The sequence below is a fragment of the Natrix helvetica genome (assembly GCF_964273705.1).
Source record: "Natrix helvetica genome assembly, chromosome: 7".
In the NCBI taxonomy this organism is placed as follows: domain Eukaryota; kingdom Metazoa; phylum Chordata; class Lepidosauria; order Squamata; family Natricidae; genus Natrix; species Natrix helvetica.
Window position 1 is genome coordinate 23,496,602 of NC_138558.1, and position 17,009 is coordinate 23,513,610.

At 34.5% G+C, this 17,009-nt stretch overlaps 1 protein-coding gene across 1 annotated transcript in view; it reads right to left on the bottom strand.

Annotated features, from left to right (window-relative positions):
• Positions 1-4,626: 4,626 nt before the first annotated feature.
• The window catches only part of DKK2 (dickkopf WNT signaling pathway inhibitor 2), a 59,367-nt gene continuing 46,984 nt past the window's right edge, over positions 4,627-17,009 (bottom strand). Inside the window, exons 2-4 of the mRNA XM_081960063.1 lie at positions 11,827-11,977; positions 9,482-9,631; positions 4,627-7,796 (exon numbers count right to left, since the gene is read on the bottom strand). Coding sequence (XP_081816189.1) covers positions 7,546-7,796; positions 9,482-9,631; positions 11,827-11,977 — 552 coding nt within the window. The 3' untranslated portion in view covers positions 4,627-7,545. The remainder of the gene's footprint in view (positions 7,797-9,481; positions 9,632-11,826; positions 11,978-17,009) is intronic.

Consider the following 17,009-nt stretch of genomic DNA (forward strand, 5'->3'; position numbering starts at 1 on the left):
AGTAATATGTGTGTCTTTTTGAGAACCTTGTGGAGTATAAATCATACAAATAAACAGAGGAGAAAGAAATTATGTATATGTAAGATGTAAGTACAGAACTGGGAAGCAGCATTATGATAGGCTATGTTGATGGAAGCTGTAGTTATTAAATTGGAAGAGAACTTGAGGGATGAAAGCGGTAAGAGTCAATGAAACTAAAATTGGTTCCTGCTGAAGCAAATCCAGATTTTAGCAGAATATGAGTTTGGTCAAAAGGCTTGTGTTCTTTCCATGAGTGAAAACTACAAAGAGATTATGATGTTTATCTATGTATGCTTTTGCTTTTTATGTTTGGTTTTTTTTGTTTTTTAATCCATGCTCCTTTAATCCATGCTCCTTGTTTATGCTTTTTTGCATGTATGCGGATGTCAAAGTAAATTCATTTATATATTTGTTTATTAACAAAACAATTCAGAATGCTTCTCCTGCACTAGCAAACTTCAAGCAGTTTAGGAAGAAATGAAATCTAGATGAGTACATAGAATTCTTTCTAACATTGGGCCTTGTCTTTAAACAAAAGCTTGCACATCCTATTTGTATAACCTGGCTTCATTGTTATTTCCTAGATTCAATTTTCCAGTTAGACTAGAATATTAAATTCACCAATTTAGAAGTTGAGAAGTGATCATGGTGTCTCTCCTGACAGGTAAGCTTTGCACAGTGGCAGTATCATAGCCGATGAGGTTTATCCGAGGCACAATTATTGCTAATTGAAAACTTTTCCCAGAAGATGAGAAGTACTTTCATTCAGATAAAGCATTAGTAATTCTCTTTTGGATGTGAAAGAAAACTTCTTATTTCAAAGTAATTTGAAATGATCTCATCCTTCTTTTAAGTAGGTGAGTAGGTAAGTTAAGTAAGTTATGCACCAGTATGGGTTATGAGAATGAATGTGAATGGTACTTTATCGGGAGAAAATGGACTTAAAAACTTACCACTAAAACAGAAACATTTTTCATGAATTAAGGTAAATATAATACAGCTCTTCTGCCTGGAATCCACACCGTATATTGGACATTAATACAATTGAGCGGGTCCAGGAGTATTTCACAAGAAGAGTACTTCACTCCTCTGCTCACAATAGATTACCTTATGCTACCAGGCTTGAAATTTTGGGCTTGGACAACCTTGAACTACATCGCCTATGGACTGACCTAAGCATAGTACACAAAATTGTCTGCTACAATGTCCTACCTGTTAACAACTACTTCAGCTTTAACTGCAATAATACTCGAGCAAACAATAGATACAAACTCAAGATAAACTGCTCCAAACTCTATTGCAGAAAATACGACTTCAGCAATAGAGTGGTCAATGCCTGGAATGCTCTACCTGACTCCGTCGTTACTTCCTCTACATCTTTAATTTTTAACTGTTTACCATGGACCTCAAACCATTCCTAAGAAGTCCGTAAAGGGGCGTGCATAAGCGCACCAGCATACCTACTGTCCCTGTCCTATTGTCCCCATTTATTTGTACTCATTTCATGTGCTTATACTTATACCTGTTATCTCGTACATGTTTGACTAAATAAAATAAATAAAATAAATAAAAAAATAAAATACAATAAATAAAATAAATAATAAATAAAATAGAATAAATAAAATAGAATAAATAAAATAATAAATAAAATAAATAAAATAAATAAAATAAATAAAATAAATAAAATAAATAAAATAAATAAAATAAATAAAATAAATAAAATAAATAAAATAAATAAAATAAATGCAATAAATACAATAAATAAAATAAATAAAATAAATAAAATAAATAAAATAAATAAAATAAATAAAATAAATAAAATAAAATAAATAAAATAATAATAAATAAAATAATAAATAAAATAAATAAATATCTCAGGGAACTTTAAGTCAGTCACTGGGATCAAAGATATATTCTTCCAAGCTCTCAGGCTCATGCTCATCCTCAAGTATCTTCTCTCTAGATTATGTGCACTGGGTTGTTCTACACATTGTATAAATATGGTTCCTTTTTACTTGTTAATTGGGGTGGTGATGGCTAACTATGAAGTCATTAATTTTAATTTTCTTGTGCTACTGAAAATTACCATTAACAATTTAATAGCCAGCCATCAACACCCCAAATAACAACTAAAATCTATACACACAATTAGGAACCATATAAATATAATGCTTAGAACAGTCCAGTGCAGGGGTGGGTTTCGGCAGGCTCTACTGCTGGTTCGCTCATGTGCACTTGATGCACGCTCTGTGCACTTGATGCATGCTGTGCATGCTTGATGCATGCTGTTCCCACATGTGCAGTGCACTAAAATGCTTCTGCACATACAAAGAAGCAAAAAACAAGAAGGCAGGGCCTATGGCGCCTCCTGGAGAACCAGTTTGGGGGCGTGGTAGGCTGGTCTTCCAGTGGCAGCCCAGCGACCCAGGCCACCAAACCACTACCCGAACCAGTAGGAATCCACCACTGGTCCAATGCACATATTCTGGAGACAGAGAAGCTCCTTGATGGTGGGTTCCAGCATGACCCTGAGAGCTTGGAAGAATAAACCTTTGGTCTTGGTAACTGACTTAGATTGGATCCAGAAATTAAAAAAAAAACTTTACGCATTTCTTGTTTTTTTATATGAAAACCCAATCATTTCACAAAAATTGATTTCTATGATAGATTGCACATCTCCAGTGGAATCCTATGGATTGTTACTTAAAATTTCTTCCATTGTATTCAGCGGTTCATATTACTAAGTAATTACCTTAAGAATTGAAGTTTTACTCATGTTTTGCTTAAGTATAATTGATTTCACTTGGTTCCCTTCTACAATCCTCGTGGATTTACTTAAATGAATTCCCAAATTTTAATCTGTAACCTGGATTTGTTTAATTTCCTACACGGAAATGGATTTCCACATAGGACTTTTATAATGTGTATAAGGTAGCCATTCTTCACAAAGCATTCAAAAAAGTCCCTCGATCCTTAAAACTTTCAAATCATTGTGAAATTATTATAGGAATGCAACATTCAGTTTTCTCTACAATTAAGCTAGAAGTTCAGATGTTTATCTTAACATGAGCTTGTTTTAAAAGAGAAACAACTTAACTTATATTGGTCTGTATGCAAATTCTGAAATGCACAGCAAGGCCATAGGAATAAAGAATGTGAACAAGCTTCTGATCTCATCAATCAGATAAGATTATATGAAATCAGAGAGCTGAAGGTTTAATATGGATAAGGAATCTGGTTCTTTATATGAAAAATATAAAGAATGCAGGGTCAGAATTTTGAGAGAAGTGAAGAGAGATTCAGACAATGATCTGTAAGGATAAATAAAGAGCTCACAATAACTGAGTTCTCTATTTCTGAATGTGTGTGTGTGTGTGTGTGTGAGTGTGTGTGTGTGAGAGAGAGAGAGAGAGAGAGAGAGACAGAGACAGAGACAGAGAGAGAGAGAGATGTTCCAGCATAATTCTGGAATGCAATTTCAACCAAACTTGGTACACAGATAACTTACTCTCTGGAAAAAAATACTGTGGAGGTACGACACACCTAACATCCCTCTGGGTGTGTATTCTGTTAAGATACAGCCTGTTGTGCCTTAAAATGAATTCTATTGTACTGCCGTAAAATGGCTTCTACTGTACAGCTCAGTGGCGTTGCCATGGTAACAGCTTCACAGTACTCCACAAGGGGACTCCCTCTGTTAAGGTTGGAAAATCCACTATTAGAAATTACATTTGGTAATTTCCCCCTGTAAATAAACATTTCCCCCCTATAAATAAATACCGGGGGCAACACCACATTATCACCTGGTAGTCCTATAAAAATATGAACTATTTTCCAGCATCTATGAAAGTGGGCCCTTCCCACAAATTCTGTAAAAAAGAACATAACCTGTTAAATTTAAAAAAAACCTGAAGAATTAGTCATCTTTCTGAGGTTCAGATCATAAAATGCGGAGATAGGGAGTGCATTACTAAGGAAAATGTAATGGTTTTTGCCCGCATACCAAATGCCCAAAGAGGGATCCAGGAAGACTTTAAGACCAGTTAATTGTTGAAAGAAAAGAGAAAGGAACTCTTAATCTCTTTTCTTGATGTTTTCTCTAATGCTATGTAGATGATAACTTATTGAGAGTCAGGTATATTTAGTATCACCATCTCCTTTTAACAACCCCATAATCCCTTACAGGGTAGAGCCTGGGTAACTGAATGGAGCTAGCAGAGTGATTACTGGCTAGTTGCCCTTCCTGTTGCCAGTGTGGAGTTTTGTTTAGAAGATATATTCTAATTGTGCCTAGAAAGAGAAATATCTGCCTCTACCTAAGATTGAGCTTCTGATTGTGAGGCGAGAGCTCCACCTCTAGGCCACCACAGCACTCAGTCAGGTATATTTAGTCTGAAGAACATAAATCAGAGATAGGCACGATAATTATCTCAATATGTGAAATGGTGCCATGGAAACAGAAAGAGAAACCCAGGTGACTTTGACCAACCATAGAATGTTGCTTACTAATTGTAATGAATTCTGAATGTGTTGTGTTACCTTTCTTACAGAGCTTTCTTTTCTGCACTCCCCTTTTGGAGATGGAGAAAGAATACGATGGCAAAGTGTGAAAAAAAAAACCACTTTAATATATTTAATCTTATTATACATTTCTTTCTAAATTACAAAGTCAACAAATTGCAAGTATAGTTTTGCTACAAAGCTTTCTGTAGGAAATCTCTTCTATAAGAAAATACATCTCATTAAACATTTCCTGTAAATAAATTATTTCAAATTCTAGATATGGTGGGGGGGATAAAGTGGGGAAGGGCATGCAGATAACATTTCAACAAGTCAGGGATGTAACTTTGTTACTGTTAGCTGTGCCGAGAGGGTAAGGACGCTTTCCAGTGGTGGGATTCAAATAATTTCACAACCGGTTCTCTGCCCTCATGATTTCTTCCAACAACCAGTTCACGAAACTGCTCAGAAAGTTAACAATTGGTTCTCCTGAAGAGGTATGAACTGGCTGAATCCCGCCACTGACTCTTTCCTATAATCTTGCTAATGCAAAAGGATGTCAGTTATTTGCTTCCATTATTTAAGCAAAGGAAACGATACACTTTGTCCATCTCCATATGTTTTTCATTGTATTGAAGTAAACTGAATAGAGTTTCCTGTATTAAACTCCCAAATAATTTGAACTTCCTAAACTTTAAATAAGCTTCTATATAAGTATCTTATTACTGACAAAAAAAAAATACATATTCAATCTGGTGCTTCAGCGCTAATAAGCTGTTGGTAGCAGGAACAAATTGGCATTAAAAACATTTTTCTAATTTCTTCCTCAAGCTGCTTTCCTTAAATGAAGTTCCAGTGAGAAGTTTGCCAAAGGAAATACATATCTGAAACATAAATGGATGGGACAATGTCTTGGGATGTTTTAAGCAGAACCATTAAGCCAAAGAAAGCGAAATCGGCATTGTCTCTCTACTATCTGTCAAAGCTACTTTTTTATTTTAAGCAATACTGTCTAAAATTCATAAAACAAATTTGCATGTAATATCCATTTTTCCTCCTAGATCATGTACATTAAAATAAACTATATGAATAGTATGGGAGGGAATTAGAACATATAATAGCCTATTAATACTGGAGTAAGGCGTCTACCAACTGCACTGCTAGCATAGTGTCATGGCTTACTCTGAATTCCCATCAAAGGTTTATGGAATTCTGATTCTAAAGCAAAAAGTTAGAGAATTATAAACACCTCTGCCAAAATCCACTTTCTTGCCTTTTTTGTGTATAAACAATGAAGGACAGGCTGCAAATTAGTTTACCACTACCATATGCGTTTAGATAATTTAGGTACTTTCTGAAGTTGCAGTTTGGCACTGAAATGGAAAATGGTTTGCAAGTATTTTTTAATAGACATGAAAAACGTAGCATTTGGCTGATATTTATTCATGGGTTTTGAAATATAAATTAATTACAGATAAACTTTAATTTTTGCAAAACATGGCTTCAGAAAGTCAGGAAAAAAGCTTGCTAGCTACAAAAAACATTGTTGCTATTGTTGCTGGTTACCTTTGATTGCTCCATTTTTAAAGGATATTACAAATGGCATATTGCCTCAGCATATTAAACTCACATGAAGGAGCCCCCCAAATAAAACAAATTGAACAGAATTAGAAACACACACAGACACAGACACAGACACACACACACAGACACACAGACACACACACACATAAATTCTTTCCTCCTTTTAAGCAAAGAGAAATCAGTCTCCTAAACTTAACCCAGTTCATACCATGGGGATATCAGCATTGTGAAAGAACATATAAGGATGCTGAATCGGGAAGCAAAGAACAGAAATTGGTGTCCATTTTACTAGGCCATTAATACTGCTGAATGAACTCCACTGGCATCCATTGATATATGTACAACAATCCAGTAGTGCCAATTCCAAACACATTCCTAAGGTGCATTCACAACATATCCACCATATTCTTATGACACATATTAATCTCAGCACTTTCAATGTTATCATCTTTCTTTGTTTTGTCACTGACATATCATGGTTTACGTTCTGATCGAAAACCTTTATGACATATTATTTAGCAAAACAGATTTAATGATCCGGAATGCCCATTTTAAGGGCAAAAATGAAGAATGATTCATAATGCAAACCTCCTTTTCCTAGTATTTACAACCAGCATCTTAGTGTATCATTGCATTTTGGACGTAGTAATGAATAGTCTGTTTTCACTGTAAGTCAGGTGGCTATCAATAAACCAGTAAGCCAAGTTAATGGGAGTCATTAGCTACAATAAATGAAGAAGTATCAGTTTGAGTTATGAAGTCTAACTGTTTATGTCATTTATTTGAATCTAGATCAGTGTTTTTTACTGTTGGCAATTTAAGATATCTGGACTTCAAAACCCAGAATTCCCCAGCCAGTATAGCTAAATTGCTAAGCTTAAGAAATATGAATCTAGATTGTTACCCTAGCATAACTGCCTCTATTCATATATCTTGACAGAGATTACAAATCCCTATGCAAGTGAGAGCCTTGGATTGTACACAATAAAGTCCATAATTACATATGTAGTAACTTCCGCCTTTATTTCTAACACTTTTAGTTTGCTGGGAAATTTTTATAGTCATGATTCAGTATACAAGTATGTGTTGATAGAAATATATTTTGGCAAAGTCCTGCTCTGTATTGTAAATATATCCTATTTTATCATCAGGGTGGGATAAACTACCTACAACTAATATGGAGAAGTCACAAGACTATCAGTAGAGCTTTGATGCAAATCTTTGGCTCCACTGTAGAATGGTATCACACTTAAAAAGAACATCCATCTGCTGTCAGCTGCACTTCCAAGCAGAATTATGACACATGTGGAGACGATACTTTTCCTCGCCCCAAAGGATACTTGGGCCAGTCATTGCTTATTTACAATTAATTTTTTCCACCATAGTCTATGCAGTAGACACTTGTCAAGGCCTGCTGGTGACAATTTTTCAAATCCTGCATCAGATCTTCTGGCACATATGAAGTCTTGCTTTTGAAGAATAAGTAGCATCTTTCCAGATTTTACATGATAAGCCTTTGGCACAGTCACATCGCTGGAAAATCTCCAAGCCATGGGAACCTTTCTTCCGCTGTTTGGTGCATACCTCTCCTTGGTGTAGCACAGGCTTGCAAATTTTGGTCCAAAAATGACGAGCACAACAAAACCCTTCTGTGCAATCAGAGGACCTTAAGCAAGGGTCTCCTTCATGACCTAAAAAAGAAACTTTATTGGTTAGTAATCCTAGGAAGAACAACTAAAGCAATTGGGCTATTTTCCAAATATATTCTGATAAATATATCTTTGTTTAAATGTATCTGCATGATCTTTCAGACCCTTTAAGGTAGTGGTGGGATTCAAGTAATTTAACAACTGTTTCTCTGCCCTAATGATTTCTTTCAACAACCAGTTTGCTAAACTGTTCAGAAAGTTAACAACTGGTTCTCCCAAAGTGGTGCGAACTGGCTGAATCCCACCACTGATTTAAGGGGAACATTTTATTCATGGTTAGAGAAGTTGGATTGAATGGCAACAATCCTTTTCCTTTAACAGAATATATTCTATTACCACATAAGACTTTTATAAACTAATCATGTCCTTTTCCAACATACAATAATCTGTAAGGTAAGAGCAGAGGACATATGACCTTCCAGATGTTGCTAAACTCAGAAGCCTAAACCAGAGTGGCCAATGAGAAAGATTTCCTGTTAATGAGATCTATTACTAACAAGATTCCAGCCTTTACAAACTATCTCTATGAATTATGCAGGAAGGTCATCACAGATTTCACTACCACCTAGACCTAAAATCTACTAAACATGTAGAAAAATCTTTCATTTTTTTTTCATTTTTGGGTTTTATCCAAGTCAGCTATTAGATGGGAAATAGTAAGACAATGTTGACTAACTTCTTTGGGCTCATTGATGTAAGTATTAGCCACTAGTTACATATTAAGAGAAGTATCCAATGATGCCATTCTTAATACATCTCTCATACTTTGTATACCCCCTCAGATCTGTTTCAGAGCATTGGGGACTCCCAGAACACATTTTTATAAGCAGGAATTAGTTCATAATGAACTCCTGTATATTCTGTAACAGGAAGAAATGTGAAATCTCTTGTATAGCCCACAAATCTACATTATGGTGAGTACAAACTATCAAATAAATGAACCAGCAAATAATTCATTCCATATGTAGCTCAATTATAAACATATAAGAATTATTAAATAAGTGTGTTTAAGACTATGACGCTCCAATCTGAAATAATCATCAGTATAGAACTTTTATCACACAAAGCTCAAATTAATTATTCCTGAGGAATATGGTACTTAAGTTCCTCAATAGTTAAAGATATTAAAGATGGAAGGATGCCTTCAAAGATGATCTTATATGTAGTGGGGCACAGGATCACCTTAGATATAGAAAGAGGCATCATCAGTATTCAAAGAGATGGCATTGTTCTAAGGGTCTCCTGCTCGTCACCCCCAAAGAAGCCTGCCATTGAAAAGAATCAAAATAATACATGAATTTACTGCTTTTTCAAAAATAGCAATAGTGAAAGCATTTAGACTTATATAACCACTTCATAGTGTTTTTTTACAGCCCTGTCTAAGTGATTTACAGAGTCAGCATATTGGCCCCAACAATCTGGGTCCTCACCCACCTCAGACGGATGGAAGGCTGAGTCAACCTTGAGCCTGCTGAGATTTGAACTGCTGTACTGCAGCTAGCAGTCAGCTGAAGTAGCCTGCAGTACTGCACTCTAACCACTACGCCACCTCGACTCTAAATCAATTTATGTACCTTGGTAGCATGCACTCCCCATAAATTGGTGTTAAGGTGTTCTTCCCTTCTCAGGAAACCATTACAGACCATTTATAAATCAAGCTATCCTACCTTTTGCATGTGTCAGCTTAGACTGTCCTTTCCCAAGATTTTGCCAGCCCAAATCCTTGGTGGGATAGTGATTATTTTTTTTATTGCGAGGCACTTCTAGAGCTGGAATATGGGGTGTGAGAATGCTCTCAGTCACTGGTATACAAATACCTAAATTAAGGAATAAAACAAGTCAGAACTGGTAATATAATACCACAGTTGATAACATAACTGGAATGCCACAAACAAAGAAACTATTAATGTTCATATAGAAAGTGAATACTCAAATTTATGCATGTTGGATGTCTTCCATAGCTGTCTCATACAACTTTGGTTAATTTTATTATCAGCAAACTGATATAATTGTAACATTGAGCCCATTTTTGGTTTGGAAAGCAAAAGGACAAAATGAAAGTCCTGCCCATATCTCAAGACACCAGTTTGAGGCCTGCCAGTGTTACTTTTAAAAGCAATTCTGGCTTATCACAATTTATGTAATTATATTAAATCCAAATTTCAGTAGAAACCATTCCATAGCAAATTAAATATTGCTAAATATGAATGACTGACAATAGTTAATATATTAATTATATATACTTTGCTATTCTTCTCACCTGGTTTTATCTGTATGCATGTATGTGTGTGAATATGTATGTATGTATATGTATGCATATGTGTACATATACATAGTATATATAGGTACATGTCTATTGTACATACTGTGTATATACTAATATCAGGATGTTTCGAACTATGAAGCCTAATTCACAAATATTTTTGAGAAGGTAATATGCTATTACAAATTGGATCCCGTCCCTTTCTCCTTTCTCTTTCTAGCTAGTCTACAGGTGTGACCTGTTCATGTGTAACAGTTCTTGATTTTTTTTATGCCTAAGGCATCTCCTCTCAAAATTTGCAAATGTGGAATTCTCATGCCACTTTTAAATTACTGAATGTTAGTGGTGATGATAACATTTTAGAGTTTTCTACCGAAATTCAATATTGCTGATTCTGGATCTACAAAGTAGAAGTAATTATTTTTATGTAGGATTCTCTATCAGATATCCAATAATGCTAGCATCCAAATAATATGATAGTCCCAGATAAAACAATGTTCTTTTTTTTCCTTGTAGCACTGATTCCATGAAAGAAATTGCTTTAGAAATTATTTCAAAGGAGATGATCAAACTAAGGTTTTATTGCACTTATTTAATTGCGAGATAGCCAAAGAATGTGTGCATGTCTGAATGAGTGGGAGAGAGAATGGTGCTTTTCATTTCACTCCCCATAAATTGGATGGAGAATTCGATTTATGGGGCCTATGGAAGCCTCTGCTTGAGTAGGTTTATTTCCTGGAGAGACTGACATTAACACTGATGTCTGTAGATTAGGCAAAACACTATGTACAATGTTACAGTAGGACAGAAGTCTCTTTCATTGAAGTAGTGCAATAGCACTCAACTTCTGTAATAGCATGACCCCTTAACATGGTAAGGTGCATGACCTCAGTGAATAAAATTAATAATTTTAATGAACAAGAAAAAGATTTACCACTTACTTTTAATAATTAAATTTTAAGATATATGTATCAACCAAACCAATGAAATAACCTTTCAAGGTTACTAAAAATAAAGAAACCCCTAATAAAATTTAAACCATATCTTTAATTGGAAGGATGATACAACTTGATGTAATTCCTGAAAGCTGGGTTTCATTTTTGAAGATAATCGTTCTTACTAATCAAAGTAAAGTGACAGGGGAGTTATTTCATGGCCTTCAATATGCTCATCTTAAACTGCTCTTAAAATATGGAAGTCTGCAACATAGACTTAATAGAGGCTCTGAAGTTACTTCTTGTACTTTTCTCCCAATATAGCCACACTATGATAACATAAAACACAGCTTCTTTCCCTTCCAGTCTACTGTTTTGTGGTTACAACACCCTCTCTTTACTCTTCTCCATTCTGTAACATTTCACCCCTTCCTCCTCTCTGTTATTTTTCACTCTACAAGAGTGAGTTGTGAGATAGTCAGAACTTTGCCAGGAAGCCTCATTCCTCCAGATAAGGTTATTCCTCATTTGAAAGAAAAATGTAGTATATTAAAAAACAGAAAAAGAAAAAAATTCGCTGCTTAGAAACAGTGGAGTAACTCATGAGGAAAAACATTTTGTGACAATTTTGATAATCCATGAATTCAAAATTCTATTATTTCTCCATCCATTTTTCTCATTCTAGAATGACCATTGATGCTCCCCACCAAATGAATCCTCTCTCCACTTGGCAAATCTTGAAGAATAAATATGAGAATCAAGCACTAAAATACTTTATTCATGTTTTTTAAAAAAATAAGAATCATGCAAATACCATTGTTACAACGGTTTCCAGGACAGCACATGCCATCTCTGTGGCAACGTTTCTTCTTCCTTCTACAAACCATGCAGGCAGATGTAGTTTGATGGGGACTATGGCAGTACTTCCCAACTTCACATTCTTTATCATTAGTGCAAGGATAAGCCTGTGGGTAGGTATAAATTTTAAAAAGTCATAATGAGTCAACAACACAAAACAAGTCATAATGGAAACATATTTTTCAGATACCAATTTATCGTAAATGTTTTTTATACTTTCAGTATTCAGTGATACTAAAACACCCAAATTTATGGTTTTCCAAACATTATTTGCCATAACTGATAGCACATAAATTAGATTGTCTTGTGTATTAAAGACTACCACACAGGTAAGATCAAGAAGTAAGTTTAGATGGATCATTTTCTATATGATACTAATAATAGGCATCAGGAGAATCTTTCCTTTTAAGATTTAGATGAGCAGATTATTGAAATTTACAGGAATAATATTGAGATATTGATAATAGTTTCTCCAACTGAAACAATCAATCAAACAAATAAAATGAAAATCATGTTTTCCCATAGCAAAATAGGAGAAATTGACATGATACTATATTCATGAGCGCAGCGGTGAAATTCAGCAGGTTCTGACAGGTTCTGGGAAACCAGTAGTGGAAATTTTGAGTAGTTCGGAGAACCGGAAAATACCACCTCTGGCTGGCACCAGAGTGGGGTGGAAATGGAGATTTTGCAATATCCTTCCCCTGCCATGCCCACCAAGCCCACAGAAATGATAGTAAAAAAATATTGAATTTCACCACAGCACAAGCGGTTCCTTTGGTTAAAAGTGAATCTCTGTGTTCATCATCAATTAAACTAAAGGATTTATCTTCTTTGGTATCTGAAGAGAAAAATGCATGTCAATACTCCCCCATAAACCTTTCCTTCTCTAAGAAGCCATGATTTGGGGGGGGGGGAAGCCTCTACCATTAAAACAGTCAAGGAAATTTATTGCACTTTCTTTGATCTTTGATCAAAATTTGGCACAAGAGCCATTGTACTTTTAGAATCCCACTAATGTAAGACAACAGAAAAATTACTCGGGAGTGTAAAAGATAGAAATATTGCAGATAAATAGGCATATCTGTCTGTAGATTAGTTTCTTTTTTTAGAAAATCTGTTATGAGACAAAAATAAAGTGTCAAGAAAAATCTTATCTTTTAACTCTAAATATTTTATGTGTCTTATCTTAGACGGGGTGGATTTTGTCTGTGTTCCAAAAATCTGTCCACTGAAGCTTAATTTAATTGAATCAGCTGTTATTTGGGACTGTTTTAAACTTCTTTGAATAAATTAATTTCTGAGACCTTTTTTGTATCTTTAAGTATAGACTATAAATTGTTTGATAAGGAAGCACCTGTCTCCAATGTCCCCTTTCTTAGGAAAATTGTTGAGAGGATGTCCTACTGGCGACAAGAGTTATATTTTCTGTTATACTTCATTTACTCAGTATGGTGCCACTCTCGTGGTAAATCCACTGCTTTTTCATGAAATGTCAAGTCACGTATCATGTTAACTCTCTAAATCCTTTACAGTGAACTGAAAGCACCTGAGGGTAGGACAAGAAGCAGTGGGTGATGTGGTATAGGGTTTCCTGCCTAAGCAGGGGGTTGGACTAGAAGACCTCCAGATCCCTTCCAACTGTATTATTCTATTCTATTCTATTCTATTCTAATATATGGGAATAGTGGGAACTCCTTTTCACTATGGGAAAGTGCAAACTCCATTTTAAAATGTTAAGAGCCCATTGATCAACCAGGGTTAATGTCAAAAAACAAGGAAAGAAATCTAGTTTGTAAAAAACAAAATCCTGGACATTTTAACTTGATTCTTTATAAGATACCTTCTTGGGCTTGAAGGGCCTTTCTGGAGTGACATAGGACTGGATCCAAGAAAGTCTACCATGGAAGGTAAATAGAGAAATAATTATGCCTTCCATGAATAATTTTTCACAAAAGCATTTTAAGATTCAAGAATTGTGTTTATACAAACCTAAGAGCTAGTAAAGGCTCATAATTCATAACTCCATGAATGAACCTATCCTAAATATGTGATATGAGGACTGGAGGCTAAAACATATAAAGAATAGTTGCTGGAATTATCTAGTTTAATGAAAAGAAGAACCGGGGTAACATGATAGCAGTCTTCCAATATCTCAGGGTTTGCCACAAAGAAGAGGGAATCAAGCTATTCTCCAAAACACCTGAGGGTAGGACAAGAAGCAATGGATGAAAACTAATCAAGGAGAAAAGCAACCCAGAACTAAGAAGAAATTTCTCAACAGCTAGAACTATTAACCAGTGGAACAACTTGCCTCCAGAAGTTGTGAATGATCCAACACTGGATGTTTTAAGAAAAGACTGGATAACCATTTGTCTTATATGGTATAAGGTTTCCTGCCTGAGCAGGGGATTGGACTAGAAGATCTCCAAGGTCCCTTCCAACTCTGTTATTCTATTCTATTCTATTCTATTCTATTCTATTCTATTCTAATGTTGAATTAAACAAATGAACAAATGAACAAGGATAACTTCATTTAAAGCAATTCCATTTCTCAGGTCAAACTAGCTTTGAAATTGACAGTATTAGTAAGTTTTTTTTTCCCCATTTCATATTTGCCCCACTGATGTTTTCTTCTCCCTCCCCTGTCTATTTTTGACATATTAAAATCAACATTGCAATTTTCAAGCACATCACTGTTGGACATGTTGAATCAAAGAAATCTATTAAGTCTAAGAATACAGAATCTATTATATTATTAGAATCTTTTGGAGTGGGCAATCATCATATATTATGGTTGATCACATAGTCAGCCTGATGTTTAGACTAGATTTGGTATTTTTATCCACCTATTGAGTCATTCCCAAAGACCTGTTATAGGCAGGTATTGTTATTTGATAGTGCTAAAGATATCGTCACAATATGTAAGCTATTATAAGTTGCAAAAGCTGCCTTTTGCAATTGACCAATGGTGATTTTATTATTATTGATATACTTTTTGACAGGAAATTTACCATGCATATATATTACGTGATTCCATAATTCTAAAAAAAAAAAGCTTAATATATGGAAGTTAAAAGTAGGTTGACATGGCAACAGTATTATATAATCAAACAGGAGGTGTGCTTGTTAGATTTTTCTCCCCCCCCCCACACCTTCTATTTCACAGTACAATTTTGAAAATAATTATAGAAAGACAGAGTTGTAATGGTAAAAATATTTTGAATTTTGTTACAATTCTGTAACATGTTCTGTTGGTGGGAACACATAAGCTTTTGAGCCACAGAAAACTCATTTTCAATGAACTGCATTTTGTTATTACTAGCATTTCAAAGTAATAAACTAAACAAGCTGTTGTTTGCATCCCAGATTTCTGTTTCCTTGGTACAACTCTGTCACATTTATTAAACAGTGAACTCATACTAATATCTCCTCTACTACTGCAAGGTAAAAAGACAGAAACACAAACTTCTAACAGAGCTGTGCAAAACATTCAAAAGAGATGCTTTACAAATGAGTAGAAAAGAAGCAACTGTTTTCAAACAAGAAAGCAGCAATGCTCTTTTGTTAGTTTCATATGATTGTCCTGGCACTTTCTCAGCATGTTTGTTTGTTTGTTTGTTTGTTTGTTTGTTTATTATTGATTTATTATTTATTTATTTATTGGAATTGGTCAAACAAAAATGAGAACAGGAATAAGAGAATAAAAATACAATGACAGGGATATAGGCACATTAGTGCACTAATGCACACCTCCTCTACTGACCACTTAAGTATGAAGTAAGAATACATGTATATACATTTCCACTGGGACTATCAGGAAATGAAATAGCTTGTAGAGACACTTGGACCTTACTCCCATATCTCCCAGAAAAATTAAGCATGGAGGTATAAAAGTGATATGTATATTTCTGTGCCTCCTCTGAGCCTAAAATTGTATAACCATGAACAGGATTTAAAAGTTATACTGAAGTAAGTAAAGTAGGTACGTGAATCCATATTTGATGTTAAGCCTTAAAATGGTACCAGTTCCAGCATTAATGTACTACACTGATTATTATATTATTCTGATGAATTTACCAGTTATCCTCGCTAAGAATGCTGCTATTAATTAAATTTGTGGCTTTTTAAAATACTATCTTCAGACTCTCTCCACATAATTGGCATAATTTTTGCAACTTATTGGGTCCATATTAGTACCCTACAACATATTTGTATATAACATATATTTCACAAACCAAAATGCATGTTAATAAATATGTATTAAATAAATAATATAATAATAAAAATATGTATATATTGCTTACAATTATAATATGTAGAAAATAAGGCTATTTTAAGGTGCTACTAAATTAGATAAATATTTGTAAAATATCTCTGCAGAGAATGTAAGAATGCAAAAAGGGACACTTACTTTCCCCATTTAAAATGGCAAGTATTAAAATGCAACATATAATGGCATTGTGAAAATGATAGTATCCTATACTATTAGGATACTTTTAAGTATCTCTGTTATATGTAGAAGGAATTTGTAGTTCATAGAAGAGTGGTTTTCATGGTATTTAATTCTTCTCCACAATGAATATAAGCAAAATGACATAAGAGTAAACAAATATGTGTGTTAGTTCAGTTGGTGTAATTGATTCCAAATTGCTAAATTCTGCTTTAAAGCCTCATAGAAATCTTTATTATAATCCACGAGAAAGAGTTTTGGGAGGTTCTGCTATTTATCTTCAGTAGATAATACTTCATCCCAGTTCAAAGTAGTCCTTCTGCATATCTTTATTCAAATCTTTACACTATTGTGCTATATACAAGTGAACAGTTAATTCGTTTTATAAGATAGAAAATAATCACAAAGAACTAGTACATTGTAAAATGTGAAGGCCGCTAGGGACATAAGTTAATATATTAATTCATTGAAAATGATCCTGATGATCTCAGTTTTGCCCCTAGTGGATATCTATTCCAGTCATAAGATTTCATTGCTCCTCCTGATGATCTGCAGTTATTTCCTGCTTTTATTATATGGAAATAACATTTTTTGTGAGTCAGTACTGAATGGAAACTATTATGGTTCACTTCACTCTGTTAGCAGTATGTGAAAATTATTTTGCCCTTATGTGTTTTCAAAATGTA